At 56.0% G+C, this 14,861-nt stretch overlaps 1 protein-coding gene across 2 annotated transcripts in view; it reads left to right on the top strand.

The window, feature by feature from the left end:
- The window catches only part of LOC122374237 (dynein regulatory complex protein 11-like), a 50,374-nt gene extending 35,800 nt beyond the window's left edge, over window positions 1–14,574 (top strand). For both annotated transcript variants that reach the window (XM_043352857.1, XM_043352858.1), the window contains exons 16-17: window positions 12,438–12,532; window positions 14,041–14,574. In XM_043352857.1, coding sequence (XP_043208792.1) covers window positions 12,438–12,532; window positions 14,041–14,164 — 219 coding nt within the window. In that variant the 3' untranslated portion in view covers window positions 14,165–14,574. The remainder of the gene's footprint in view (window positions 1–12,437; window positions 12,533–14,040) is intronic.
- Window positions 14,575–14,861: the final 287 nt, after the last annotated feature.

Consider the following 14,861-nt stretch of genomic DNA (forward strand, 5'->3'; position numbering starts at 1 on the left):
CAGCCGTGGCGTTGGCGGTGCTGCAGTGCCGGTCATAACGCGCAACATAAAAACAAAACGCCTTGACACACAAGAAATGCGGTACACAGTAATAAAATACATGATCGGTCTGCGTTGGGCTGTCGCTCCGCCTTGAGGCGGCGGCTCGAATGAGCCTATAACAGACAGCCCAAGCATTGTCTAGCATTCAAAACATGCTGCTGCAGTGCCGCTTGTAAGCGCGCAACATAAAACAAAACGCCCTGACGCCCAAAAAGTGCGGTACACAGTAATAAAGACAGATGACCGGTCTGTTTGAACTGCCGCTCCATGTGAGGCGGCGGCGGCCGGCGATCGTGGCGACGCCGGTTTGGCGACTGGAGCAGCGCAGGGCAGTGTCAGGGCCGCCAACGACGCGGCGGCGGACGCGGCAGGCGGCATGTTGTCGAAGCGTGCGGCAGCGATGCAGGATCCGGTCTAGCCCAGCATGGATGGTCGGGCGGCCGGGTCGATGGGGCTGGTCCCGGCGCGACCGGCGGACCCGCCGTGTTGACGGCTGTGCGGCGGCTTGGTGCACCGGTGGCGGTAGTTGAAGCAGCCGCCGCTGGGTGTCGCGGAGCGACGTGACGCCGCCCAGTCGCCAGCAACTCCGACATGAGGGGGGAGGGCAGGGCGCGCTCCGCCGGCGGACCGAACCGCGTGAAGCATCGCCGACGCGCATGGAAAAAAAAGAGAACGCTGTGTTAGACCGTTGCCCGCTTGCATGCACGCCAGGTTAAAACTGCTGACCGAAAGACACCTCCCGTGGTGCATATGTACGTCAGGCGATTGCTGGCCGGCTGATCGCTTCGGCACTATGCATGCAAGTGATGCTAAACAATGCTTACCGACCAGACACCCACGGGCCGGACCAAAACGAGGCCGCGGCAGACATGGCGGACACGCATGAGGAAAAAAAACATTGTGTTAGCGGGAGATGCGTTCTCGGAGTGTGCGAGCCCGCCGCCGAATCATAAAGTGCAATAAATCGGCCGCAGGCGGGAATGGAGACGAACTTGCGGCTCGCCTTTCTCCCGAAAGTCAAGTCAAACACGGACCGATTGCGTCCTCATCTGTGGGTGTGCCCTCAGGTTTACTATTGACCGGCCCGCGATCGCATGCACGTCCGGTCAAACCACGGACCGACTGGCACCCCTCGGGGTGCTTACGTCAGGTCGCTGCTATTCGAAAAAAAAAACGTATCCGGCGCTGTGCGTGCACGTCATTATAAAATGGCAGACCGTCCAGATATCCCTCGGGGTTGGCATGCAGGCCAAGTACTGACCGGCAAACGTAGCCGGCGATAGGCATGCGCGGCATTTTTGATGACCGCCCGAACCACTCTCGGGGAACGAACGCCACCACCAAAACGCTACCCGCTATTCGCACGAACGGCTATGTCAAACCGATGACTTACCGGATAACCCTCATGCTGACCGACCCCCGCGACCGCATGCAAGTCGAGAACAAAACCGCTGACTGGCCATGCTACCTTCAGAGTCGCCCGCCAGGCCCTCGGGCTCGCCACTGTCTAGCTGTTCGCCGCCGGCGGTATGCATGCACGTCAGGTCAAACCGTTGACCAACTGGCACCCTCAGGTGCGGATTAGGCCCTCAGGCCACTGGCACCCTCAGGTGCATATCAGGCCCTCAGGCCCGCCATGACCGGTCGTATGCCGCCGGCGGTATGCATGCACGTCGGGTCAAACCGTTGACCGACCGGCACCCTCAGGTGCGTATCAGGCCCTCAGGCCACTGGCACCCTCAGGTGCGCACCGGGCCCTCAGGCCCGCCACTGACCGATATTCGCCGCGGCGATATCCATGCACGTCGGGTCCACTTGTTGCCCGACCATGCGCCCCACAGGGCTGCATGCATGCTATCTGCTGGCCGACAGCCGGCAGCCGGCGATATGTATGGGCTTCAGGTCGACCACCGACCGACCAAAACCTCTCAGGGGGGGGGGGGGGGGCGTGCTGCCGGTCAACTGCTGACCGGCAAAATGCGCATGCACGTCGTGTCAACCGGTCACCGACCGAGACACCCGACCGGGTGCACGCAGCGGGTCAGGCCAGGGATTGAGTCGGGTTAACCGTTGACCGGTAAGGCGGTTCCGGCGATGTGTATATGCCCGTTTGGTTAACCGCTGACCGATTATCGCCTTAACCCATTCAGCCTAGGAATAAGCCCCGTCCGGGCCGGTAGAACCTCAGTCAACCGCTGACCGACATAACGCCACCTTGAGAAAACATGCACGACATCGGGTCAACCCGCTGCCCGATGATACACCCCACAGGGCGCGTCGGGCCCTCAGGCCTGCCACAGACGACCGATCACCGCTGGCGAGAAGCATGCACGCTCGCGACGGATAAAACACCCCTCGGGGCGCGTCGGGCCATCAGGCCTGCCACTGCCGACCGACTGCACCGCTGGCAATAAGCATGCACGCTGGGTCAACTCGCGACCTGGTGCGGCACCCCGCAGTGCACGTCGGGCCCTCAGGCCCGCCACAGCCGACCGATCACCGCTGGCGAGAAGCATGCACGCTCGCGACTGATATGACACCCCTCGGGGCGCGTCGGGCCCTCAGGCCTGCCACTGCCGACCAACTGCACCGCTGGCAATAAGCATGCACGCTGGGTCAACTCGCGACCTGGTGCGGCACCCCGCAGTGCACGTCGGGCCCTCAGGCCCGCCACAGCCGACCGATCACCGCTGGCGAGAAGCATGCACGCTCGCGACTGATATGACACCCCTCGGGGCGCGTCGGGCCCTCAGGCCTACCACTGACTGACCGGCCGGTCACTGCCGGCCAGGAGCATGCGCGCTGGGTGAAAGATTGCCGATCGAAACCCACAGGGTGCACCAGGCCCCTCACAAACGAAAACGCTCGCCGCTGGCGACAATGTCCTGTCGTAGCTGTAAAAAAGGGAAAAAAAAGCAAAAACGCCGACCCGCCACCTGCGTTATATTATTACAGCGCCCAGGCGACTGCGCGGCGGCCGACAGCACAGGACGGACGTGCGCCGCTAGGGGGGCATGTGGCCCTCAAGCCAACCAATGACCGACCGGCCGCCGCTAGCGATAAACATGCAGCTTGGTTATAAGTCGCCGACCGGTGCGCCACTCCTCGGGGTACCTACGGGTGACCCAAGCCAACCAAAAACTGACCGGACGCCGCCGGCGAGAAAAAAAGACATGCGCCAGGGCCAGCCCGCTGATCGACTGGACAACCCAACAGGGCGCGCCCGGCGCCCAGGCCGAGACAGCTGCGAGCTGAGCGGGCGGCGCACATGCGCCGCCGAGCGAGGGGGAAGAGTGAACAGAAGGTCAAAATGTACATAAGATCGAGTGAGCGGATGGTTTGCGCTGGCCAATGTTGAAGTTGAAACGCGTCACGTGAGCTTTTCACAACGAAGCCACCATCGATAGGTAACCAGGCTATCGGTCGTGTTAAAAAAAAATATTTCTGTAAAAATTGGTGTAGGCCCTTTAAGGGAAATGGTTCACTCTGTGTCTAACGTAAAGGTTGGTAATCAACATATTGTATTCAGAGAATTTCATTATATATGTACAATGTACATAGTAGATCCAATTTCCAGAGGACCTGATTATCGCTCAGCTCCGTTAGCATCGCCGACCGTTTGATCCAGGTCTTCTTCTACGCACGAGATTTTCAGATGTATGGGAGCATATTGCTTAGTGAACGAACAGCCCGATAATCTGTGAGAGAAAAAGAAAGGAGTATTGGAGCTGTTTGAGCCAGTAAATGTGAAATATGTCGCAACATTTTACGTGCAAACGCAACTTGCACTATACATATACAACATTGCACTTGCACCTATACACGTCCCTCATCTTTTGCATTGGGGAACGTGAGCGTGACGTCGTTCAAGAAAACGGGTGTAGGACACGAGGCACGCAGGGTCACCTCGGACTCCGGAAAACGGCGTCGAAGCAGTGTTGGCAACATGCCCAAAAATTGGGCTGTTGGTAGCCTGGACTGTATTGTCTCGCATGGGGCGTCTCGCGTCATAAACTCGGTGACGACCGCGCACAATTACGTATGAAATGCGACATGAATGTTAGATCCCTGTAGTGGGGGCAAGGTCAGATCAACCAGGCAGGAACATAGCCGTGAAGTATAAAAACATGCACAACATATGACACATGGTCCATGGGTGCTTTGGATGAAAGCAAGCACACTGGTGACAAGAAGTGAGGAGTACGTAGAGTATATTTGGTCGAAACAGACCAATTTGCGAAAAACATACTGTCCGGTCTGAAAAAGCCACGAGAAATCACTGCGATCCAGGTCACGGTTTAGGAATCTGTAAAAGTAAGAAAAAAAATTGAAGACGGCCTGGACTGGCAATATATGCACGTGAAACCCCGCCCCTTGAACATGAAAAAGCCACCGGAACGAGCCTAGCTGACGAAACTGTATGCGCCCGGGCGCCAGGTTGCCATAAGTCTACGTGCGCCCAGGCGCACCGGCGAGATACGGAGACTGCGGCTGCGGCTCCAGCATCCCGAGTCGCGCCGCGCAGCGCAGCAGACCGCCGCCGCTCGCGGCCGTGTCGCCGGCACTCGGTCCGGTCGGTGCCGCCGCCTGGCGGCGCGTATCGGTACGACCATCCCCACCCCCGGGGTGGGGAGGGAGCGAGGGAGGGGAAGCGGCCCGGTAGGGGGACGCGCCGGACAAAGGGACAGAGATGGCCGCGGATTAGTGGTCTATGCAAAACGACTAGCTCAGACCGCCCACGGGAGTCGAGCGTAGTCGCGGACAGCGCCGCAGCCCGAAGCGAAACTGCCGCACAGTGCCACGGGAAGATAGAAAAACCGCGACAAAACTACTGTCAGCGGCTGTGCCGTTAGCGGAGTCAGGCGTGCAGGGCCGGGGTCACCAACCGGCCGCACTGACGCGCCGCCGGAGACGGGGAAGCAGTACAACGAGACGGCCGCACCGGGCCGTAAGAATAGGCACTAGATATAATCCCGACACGGGAAGGACTCGCCTGTAATTGAAAAGCGGCGCACCGCACTGTTGGTGCGCACCAGACGCAAAGGAATTCCGAAAGCACACAGAACACATATTGTCACGTGGCACTGCGGGCGCTCACTGAGGCCTGAGGGCCGGTGGTGCTCACGCCGTGCGGTAGGTGTCGCTACAGGCTACAGTTTGCGCCCGCGGGCAGAGAAAGGCTTTGCTGCGCGCCACTGTTAGTCGCGCGCATCAAATACATTTTTGCGTGCGGGCGGTTTTCTAGTTCCATACCCGGAAAAAATAAAGTATGCAAATTTTTTTTTTGAAAAATATCTATATTTAGAGGTCGCGAATCGATGGCAAAGTTGAGATTTTGGTGGCAATTTCCATAGTTCTGAAATTCCTTTCAAACGCTATTGCTACACTACTTTTGGATTATTTAAATGCATTTCATAGTCATTTTTATTGTTTATTGACACTTCAGTCAGCTTTGGTCACACCGCAACACTGATGCTCACGAGCCCCGTCTTCTCAGAGCATTAGCTCCTCACCAGGGGGTTGGAGGTAGGGGAAGCCGGGGGAAGCCCGGCATAGTAAGCTCTTTTTCATTTTTATTACATACCATACGTGCTGTATAAAATGTTGATATCCTGCTAGCTAGCTAAGTTCATGGGCCGTGTTTTCCCAAAAATTCGGTTTCGTGGAATAAGTATAAGGTTGAGAAAATCGGGTTTTAAAAAAGTGTTGATTTTTCTGGGGTAAGCCCGGCATAGGGGTAACGCCGGCCACCTCCCCAGCGCTTTACAACGAGTTGATGAAACCATTATGTGTTTTCCAAATATTAACGGAAAGTGAAATATTAAGGTACTGATTAGCTCTGGACATCTTAGAGTTTATGTCACTACTGGTATTTTAGCTAGCGTCTACTACATATACAGTACAGGTCGATGAAAATCGTGATGCAAAATTGACAAAAAATGTGTATTTCAAAATTCCTTAAAACTTATTTTATTATTTACCTAAATGCATCATATTGCATATCATTCGACTCGGCTGATGAAGAAGAACACAACGACACCATTCTTGAAGCTCTAGCTTCATTGTCTGTCGCGTTATCTGCAAAAACGTAGTTTGACCCTAGTTGACCTTAAGTGACATGACTGGCTTTGTCTATGATAACATTTTTAATTTCGAAATTTATCTTTGATCTAGGTGTAAACCAAACCTGCTCAGTACCTGTTATCTCATGGAAAACAGTGGTTTAGTGGCATTGCTCTCGGTTGGGGGTAAGCTTGGCCACTCGCCCGGGGTTACCCCAATGTGCTAATTTTTATTTTAGAACAGCGATATTCGAAAAAAAAATGTCATACTTAAGCCAGCCTGCCTAGTCACCCCTCACTACAAACACTTAAACGGTCCTTACATAACATTCGTATAAATATTAGTACTGTATGGTATAACATTAACAGTGAAACATATCTCACTTTTTAGCTAAAAGCCCTTAAAATATCATTTTCGCGCTATAAATTTAACAATATGCAATATTTGTCAGCCTTAACTTTTTTGCTGGCGTCACCTTAGCTGCCACGCTGAAAGGACAAACAGTTGAGCATTTTATTGTGAATAATTTAGCCGGAAACGGGGTGGCCGGGCTTCCCCCGCGCCCGGGCTTCCCCCGGCTTCCCCTATCATGGGCACACCCATCTCATACTTTATGTGGCCTGCCTGGCAGTCGCAGTCGACTTGCAGGCGTCGGGGTAGCGTTTTCTGTGGTCCTCAACGACCTGCAGGAGGAACTGACGCTGATCCTCGTCTTTCGTGAGGGCCAGGTTATAGGCCTGCATCAACGCCACTCCGCGCTCGGCGAAGTCATTCACGACTTGCAGCTCTCGGACCACACGAGCTGCGGCTTGGTAGCTGCTGTCCTCCTCCCAGTGGGCAGGATCCTGCTTGAAGAACCCTGTTTCCAGGTCGAGGATCTTGAAGAGCTGCTTGGATGACGGGGTGACGAAGCTCGCTACCGTCTTGGTCGCGAGAGTGGCGCTGTTGATGTCCACTGTGGACTTGCGGGGCGGGTCCTCGTCCTCGTCCTCCTCCTCCTGTAAGTCCATGGCCCGCACCATGTCTCGCTTGACCCCGAGAGGAAGGTCGGGGTCGAAGAGTGCCAGAGCTACCAGCCGTTCGCTCAAGTACCACAGGTGGCGGCCGAAGACAGGGACTGTTGCCTTCGACAGCTTCTTGTCGGGGTTGGCGTGGAGCGCGTTCATGAAGGCCAGGTCCAGCGCCGGCGCAGCAGCGGCGAATGGAGTCCGAAACCAAGCGGCGGCGTACGTGCGGACGACGAACAGCGCACAGCGCCTGATGCCCCGGGCCTCGGCAGCGGTCAACCGAAACTGCTCCCTAAAGAGGAAGATCTTCACAGCGTAGATGCCTTTTGCCATCCACCTGGCCCGGTGGAGCGCTCCGGGGCGAGAAAAACGGACGCCGCGCTTCGGAACTCCGCCGAGAGCAATTACGCAGAGCTCCAGAAGCTCCCGGTAGTCGTCCCGGGGCTGGGCGTGGTCTAGGAAGCGACGAAAGCTGACCAACAGCTCGTCCCGCTCCGGAACGTCATCGGCGGTGAATGGCTCCGGCGTAGTCCTGTCGATGAGCCTCCATCGGCCTTGGAACCTCTTGAACAGCTGGATGTCAGGGCCGCTCGAGATGCTAAGGCAAGTGGAGAAGGCCTTCTCCAGGATCAGTTCGTACACGTGGTGCCGGCAGGCTAGGTGGAGGACGGGCCGATCCAGCTTTTGCTCGATGAGGGTACAAGCCCCGTTCACTAGCCCGCTGTTCACCGCCGTGGTGTCGAAGCAGAGGCCGCGGACCCGCTTCTCAAGTCCCCAGTCCTCCAGCGCAGTGAACACGGCCTGGGCGCAGTCCTGTGCTCGGCCGGATGGGAGTTTGGGGACGGCGAGGAGCTTGGCCACTCCACCCCCCGACACCAGGACCGGGAGCCGGTCGACGCTCCCTCCTCCTCCATCGCTCTCGGGGACGATCTTTCCGTCCCAGTGGACGATGAGAACGACGTCGGGGTTGAACGCGGCCTTGATCTCTTTTGAAGCCTCCTCGCGGAACCTCATCCGAGCGCGCCTGAAAGATTCGCGGTTCAGTACCAGCTCGGCGGGGTCATGTCCAAAGTTCCGTGCTGCAGCTGACAACAGGTGAACCGCATTGCGGTTGGACAGCTTGGTCCGGTCGAGCGCGGCGCCCAGTTCACTGCTGAGGACGGTATTTCGCCTGCTCGCCCGCATGCGCTTCGGAGTATGTGCCGACGTTGAGGGCCTCTCATTGTTGCCATCGTCGGAGACGTTTCCTTCGAGTGTGCGCCGCAACGGTCGGGTAGGACTATTGCCAGCACTAGCAATGGAGTCGCCAGAACTGCCCGCGGAAGAACTGTCCGAAAGCACAACAGATCGGTCCAGCTCAAGGCGCACTTTCGCCTCCGTTTCCGTCCTTCGGCGATTCGTAGACTCTAACTTCTCATTGGCTTTCTTCTCTTTGACAGCAAGGGACATGTCTCTAGAACCGAGAGAACCGCGGGGCTCATCCTCTCTTTGGGCCAGCAGGAAGGACCGGTCTTCTTCCTCTGTGAGGAGTGTAAGCGCGTCTTGATGCGCGATGTCAAAGAGGCGACGCAGGGATACGACGAATGCATCCTCCCTCGCCACCTGAGTCGGCCCGCGCTTTGACTTGCTCTTCTTCAAGGAGACCCACTCATCGTAGAGTCGGATGAGTTTGTCGCACGCCCGGTGGGCTGCCTGGACCGGAATACGTGCTCGGGTCCAGAATGCGAGTACCTCATCGATCACCCTGGCTGCCGCGGGCTTCTTCTCGTGCTTTAGTTCCAAATGAAGGTGCAAGAAGAGACGGAGAGCTTGTCCTCGCGTTGGGAGTCGGCTTCCCGTAAGTTCGTTCAGTGTACTACGAACAAGGTACACAGCTGTGTTTGACCTAGTCGTCGCCATCGTATCTCAACCCACGGTTGACGGTGGTTAGACGAAAAAAGGTCGACACTCGACAGCCACCAAGTGTAGCGTGCACACTGCACTCACGTAGTTCACTGGTCGGGCACTGTCGGGGCCGCGGCACAGCCGCCCGGTCCACCGAGCCGGGTCATGTTCTGGGGGCGAAGGGCAGCTGCCGGCGGCCAGTCTCTGGATGCGCGCAGGGGCGGTCACGCGCGTGCATTGAGGTGAGGCCCGGGTGTGACCGTCACAATACGCTGAAAATGCAATTTAATGATGGAAAATGTTGCTCGGAATATGTTTCAAGTAAATTTGCAGAAGTTCATTTTTTCCAAAAAAAAAATGTCAACTTTGACCTCAATTCGCGACCTCTAAACCTTAATATTTTTCAAAATCCTTCCGCACATATTATTTTCTACGGGAATGGAACCAGAAAACCACCCGCACGCCTAAAAATCTGATAATTTTTTTCCACCCTATTGTTAAGTGCCACCCTAATATGTGTGTATGTGTTTATTTGCTTGTATGTTTTTAACAGAGCTGGTGCCTCGAATTAAGTACTTTCGAGTGCTTTTGCACCAGTTCTTACTTATCTTGATTTTGTGTATTCTTTTGTTTCTTAATAAACGTGATGATGATGATGATGATGATCTAAAAGATGAACACAATGAATAATTGCTGAGTCTCCCAGCACCTATAATTTTCGGCATGGCACATGCATATGATTGACGATATGAAGTAGGCCAGAAATGCACTGGGTTAATTAATGCCAACAATATGTCGAAATTCACCGCCCTTTAGTATAGCTCGAAGGGTATTTAATCGTGGCTCACAGTCATCATTTTAAATTGGGCTCATTCGGGGCTTCATCGTCCGAAATAATTTGCACCATTGCCATAACAGAATTGGGTGATTTCTGGAACTAGCTCTCTTTTTCTAGTGTGAGCAGTCTTCCAAAACAAACGTTCATCGGTTATGGCCTCATCTGGGGGCCGGCCGGGACGGACAAATCGTCCGTTCCTTTTAGTAATGACCGCAATGTGGCCGCCCGAGTGGAGGGGCCCGCCGTTGGCGGTCCAGACCTCTCTGTTGCAGTCAACGGAGCGTTTCCGCTCCGGCCGTTACCCGCCTGGGCTTCAGCAGTCTGTGAGCACGGTCACCGCGAAACGGAGCACGGCACGGTCTGCCGGTCACGGACCACCCGTGACCCGTGACCCGGTGGAACAGGGGACCACGTCCCTGGTGGTCAGCGGGGTCAGCGACGGCCACTGCAGAGTGACCTCTGCTAGCGAGCGGTTCAGAAGCAGCTCACCGGTCACTGATGCCTCCTGGGTAATCGATCATTGGCTTGACCTTCTCACGAGCTGTGGTTCAGAACGCTCGCGATACTTCTGTGATCCGTGACCACCGATGCTTGCGGCGTATTTCTTCTTGTTTTCGCCCACCCGACATGTCTGAATTCTGTGTTTGAGCTAGACCCTTGCTCATGAGTTTTTTTTTTTTTTTTGCTTCTCTGAGTATTCTATATCTCGTCTTTTCAACCGGCTATTTCCTTCTCCATTGTGTCCTATTTCATACAAAAATTGTGAGTACATTTCCTTTTCAAACAATAGGTATCTCTTATTCGCACGATTGTCTCCCGTTCCTATGCTTCCACCTCCACTTTTCCTCGAACTCCCGGTCTCTCCTCAACCCTCTCCTCTGTCCCCTCTACCGTACCCGGCGACTGTCTCTGACTGGAGGTGTGCCGCCGATGGCAGGTCATCACCACTGCATTGCCGATAGGTGTTGCCGTGCCCTCCCCCCCCCCCCGCCCTGAGCGGTCACTGCGGACGGGCGGGGGCGGGGACGGGTCCTTAACACTGCCGAAAGGTGTGCCGCCCCCGTCTTCTCCCTGAGCGGTTGCGTCGGACGAGCGGAGGCGGGTACGGGTCATCACCACCACACTGCCGAGAGGTGTGCCGCCCCGCCCCTAGCGGTCGCTGCGGGCGGGGCGGGGACGGGTCATCGCCACTGGCGAGAGGTGTATGTACCGACCCCGCCCGGAGCGGTTGCGTCGGACGAGCGGAGGCGGGGGCGGGTCATCACTAGTCTACTACACTGCCGAGAGGTGTGCCGCCTCCGCCCCCGCCCGGAGCGGGCGGGTCGGGTCATCACTGGCTGCCGAGAGATGTGCCGCCCCAGCTGAACTTTTCTCAGGACGGGCGGGGGCGGTTCATCGCTACTACCACTGCCGAGCGGTGTGCCGCCCCCGCACCCGCCCCCAGAACGGACGGGGGCGGCGGCGGCACGTGTCTGTCGACAGAGGCCAATACTGTCCAATGGGAGTGCGGGGTAACGAGACAGGTGGCAGCCGAACAGTGCCATACAGTATGTATGGGACTGGGGTGGGCTGGGACGGCCTCTCGGCGCAGCATGGTCGTGACAGGCAGCGGGTGTATATACATACGGGAGAAAAGGAGACGTGGACTGGTCTAGGTGATGTGTGTATGTGTGTGTGTGTGTGGGTGATGTAGTGTGTGCGTGACCGTGTGCTGAAAACAGACACGACCTGTCTCACAATGGTATGCCGAGACCAGGCCGTGCTGTGGCTTTCAAATGAACCGTCACTCAGCTCTCACCACATGCAAATCACACACGTGATATTTGGTCTCGGTCCCCATTGTGCTCTGAACGAGCGTCGCAGTTTGCGCAGCCTGGCAATAAATGTCGGGCTGTGTATTCGGCGACCCTCCTCTCTCGATTCAAAGAAGTCAGTTCACTTTGACTGAGTACCGATTGCGTCAGTTCTCCCCGAAGCCCTATGGCACACCACGCTCGGAATAACGGCCCGTGTCAGGGCAAACTTTGCCGTTTGGTGAGCAGGATTTCGATTCTGTTCTGGCTACTACCGTTTGATTGGAAAAGAATAAGAGGACTGAGATCGAGGCACTTCTGATGAAACAGGGATATTTCAAAGTTCCTCGCCTATTAAGTATGGAGGTCGCAGCAGTTATCAGCACCGTGATGATGTTATGTCTTCTGCGTCTTCCGTTTTATTTGATTATCTTAACTCACTTCTTTACGTTTTTCTGTATGCTCGCTTTTTTAATAGTTTTCCTCTTCATACTTTTGACTTTTCTACTTTTCTATCTGTTGGTTTGTCTGACATCTCTCTCCTCCCCTTACTCTTCCTATCTCCCAGCCTACATCACTTCCTCTCCCTCGTTCTCCTCTCCCTCCCTCCCTCCCTCCCTCTTCCTATCTCGTATCTGCTGCGCCGGGCGGATTATGTTACGTGCTTGGTTTCCTGGAGCTCCCCAACCTTCTCCTCCACGAGGGTCTCATCCCCCTTCCCTCCCCACCGCAGATCTGATTGACGCCCCTCTGGTGATGTTGGTGATGGTGATGTTGGTGATGGTGATGTTGGTGATGTTGCCTCTGCAGGTGGTCACCGAGAAGCGGATTGTGAAGCTGCGGAAGCGGCCGCTGAAGACCACAGAGTTCGTCCCCGTGCTGGCCAATCTGCAGCCGGTGATGAGGTGAGACGGACGGCGCAGACGCCGGCCTGGAGCGGCGGGGCGGTGTGTTGAGTTGACCGTCGCCCGTCTCCGGAGCTGGGTAGACTGGGCGGACCCATGCAGTCCATGGCTGAATGGACTGTCCCCATGGCGCCCTCATGTGGTGCCGTGTCTCTGTTTTGCTTCATGGTTCGTGTAACGTAAGGCATTGTAAATGGTTATTCTCTCGTGATCTTTTCTCCTTATTTTTATCCCGCTCCTTCCCTCCCTCCCTCCTTGTTGCTTCATTCGCAGGTATTTTCCAATTTACCACTCAGTTCTTTTTACCGGTACCACAAGATGTTGCTAGTCTACTCCAAGTATCTTGTTACCTCGTTAAATTTCCGGAGAAAGCGGAAAGTCAATCGACTTGGTTTCCTGAAGTTTGTGTCGGGTAATAAGATGTAAAAGTTTTCCTATTAATCTTGTCCTCCACTCCAGCGCGGGCGCAACAATACCGAAGGCAGTGAGCCCTACACTCACTCTCGGGTACCGGAGCGATGGAGTCTGTGCTGAAATCTCTGCTTCAGATATTAATTGCTAGGGATTCTTACGTCTTCGGTGGGAGGGAGCCGCCTCTCCCTGAGAGTTGGGCACTGACCTGGCGGTCGGTCGGACGGGGCGGGAGAATCGCCTCCCCTCTCTCAGGGCTCGGTTCCGCGTCTGACCCCTGACCGGTCGGACGGGTCGGAGGGAGGTCGTAAACTGACCAGCCACGGTCGGCGGCGCTCCCCGGGCGCTCGTAAGGGCCGGCGCCGGCACCATCACCGGCCCGACGCGGTGGACGGCGAACGTGATAACGACACTGCGGCCACCGCCGGCACAGCGGCCAGCGCACGGCACCGATACGGTCTCGCCCCGCCGAACCCATCGAACTTACCGTCTGCCGGTCAGCCGACGCTGCGCTGAGGCCTCGACACCGGTCACCGATTCCCCACGAACTCATTGAACCCGCTCTCTGCTGGTCCGCCGGCACAACGCTGGGCCCCGACCCTGCCTGGCAAGGTGTTTACCCCGCCGAACCCATCGAACTAACGGTCACCCCTGCGGGTCCGCCGGCACAGCGCTTGGGCCCCGACACTACCTGGCAAGGTGTCTGCTGTCTACCCCGCCGAACCCATCAAACTCACCCCCTGCCGGTCCGCCGGCACAGCGCTTAGGCCCCGACACTGGGCAGTCCGTCCCCGCCGAACCCTGCCAAATGCGGTCCATCGAACTCACCCCCTGCCGGTCACCGACGGCACAAGCCTATCTTGTCAGGTCCTACCGGCCGCCAACGATGGATGGCTCATTGTTGGTCCGATGGGAGCGTCGACGCATTATACACCCGCCAGCCAAGTTACCGTTGCCACGACCTTGGGCTCTTTCATAAGTGCTGATTCGTGGACTTTGTAGTGGCCGTCTGAATTGAGGTGAGTTAATCTCGGATATGTATTTTGTACTACATATGTAGCCCATCTCTGACCTGAGCGCGCCACCTCCATTCGCAGGGAGCAGCAGGAGATGTACTACACCTGGCTCACCAAGACGCCGCTCGGGAAGAAGAGGGCAAAGATGCTGGAGGCCGAAGCAGAGGAGGCTAATAAGGCTAGCGCCGGCAAAAAGAAAAAGTAGAGAAGGCCCGAGCAGCGGGGACTCAGTACAGACATGATTGGGCCTCGACAGTAGATAGAACCAGTGTTTGAATACGATGTTAACGGGACCAAAGCACACAGATCTCAGAGTGTCAAGCAACTAGTCTAGTCTTATTTATATTTGTTTGTTCATTTTTCTACAAATTATGGCCGATGTGCCTGCCTGTGTTATGTGCCGTCCTCACGGTGATTTGTTTTATGACTCGTCAATTGCCGGCACCAATCATCACACGTGAAATTAACTGACTCGTTCCGTCCCCTGCCCGAGTATGGTGATGTTCGGGTATATTTACCAGTTCGTTGATACCATTGATCAGAGGATCAGGGCTCCATTAATTAGCACTGATGGCATGTTCGACTAATAAAAGTATCGACCAAACGAACTGAACACCCCTCTGTGTTTGCACTCCGATCAAATTAGTGTCACGCTAGTCTGACTGTCCCAGTCGCCGATGGGCTCGGAGACTGGATTACTTCACTGCTGGGACGGCAGAAACTGGCAGAGCCAGGTCCAGGGTAAGACGGATGTCCAATAGGTTCAGACCGACGGACTGGATTACCGTACTGCTGCGAAGGCACACACTCACTGACAGGGGCAGCGCTGGATAAGAGCGTGTCTCCGGTGGGCTCATACTGGATTACTCGGCTGTTGGGACGGCACACACTGACGGGCAGCT

The sequence above is a fragment of the Amphibalanus amphitrite genome, unplaced genomic scaffold, assembly GCF_019059575.1.
Source record: "Amphibalanus amphitrite isolate SeventyFive unplaced genomic scaffold, NRLGWU_Aamphi_draft 001624F_arrow, whole genome shotgun sequence".
NCBI lineage: Eukaryota > Metazoa > Arthropoda > Thecostraca > Balanomorpha > Balanidae > Amphibalanus > Amphibalanus amphitrite.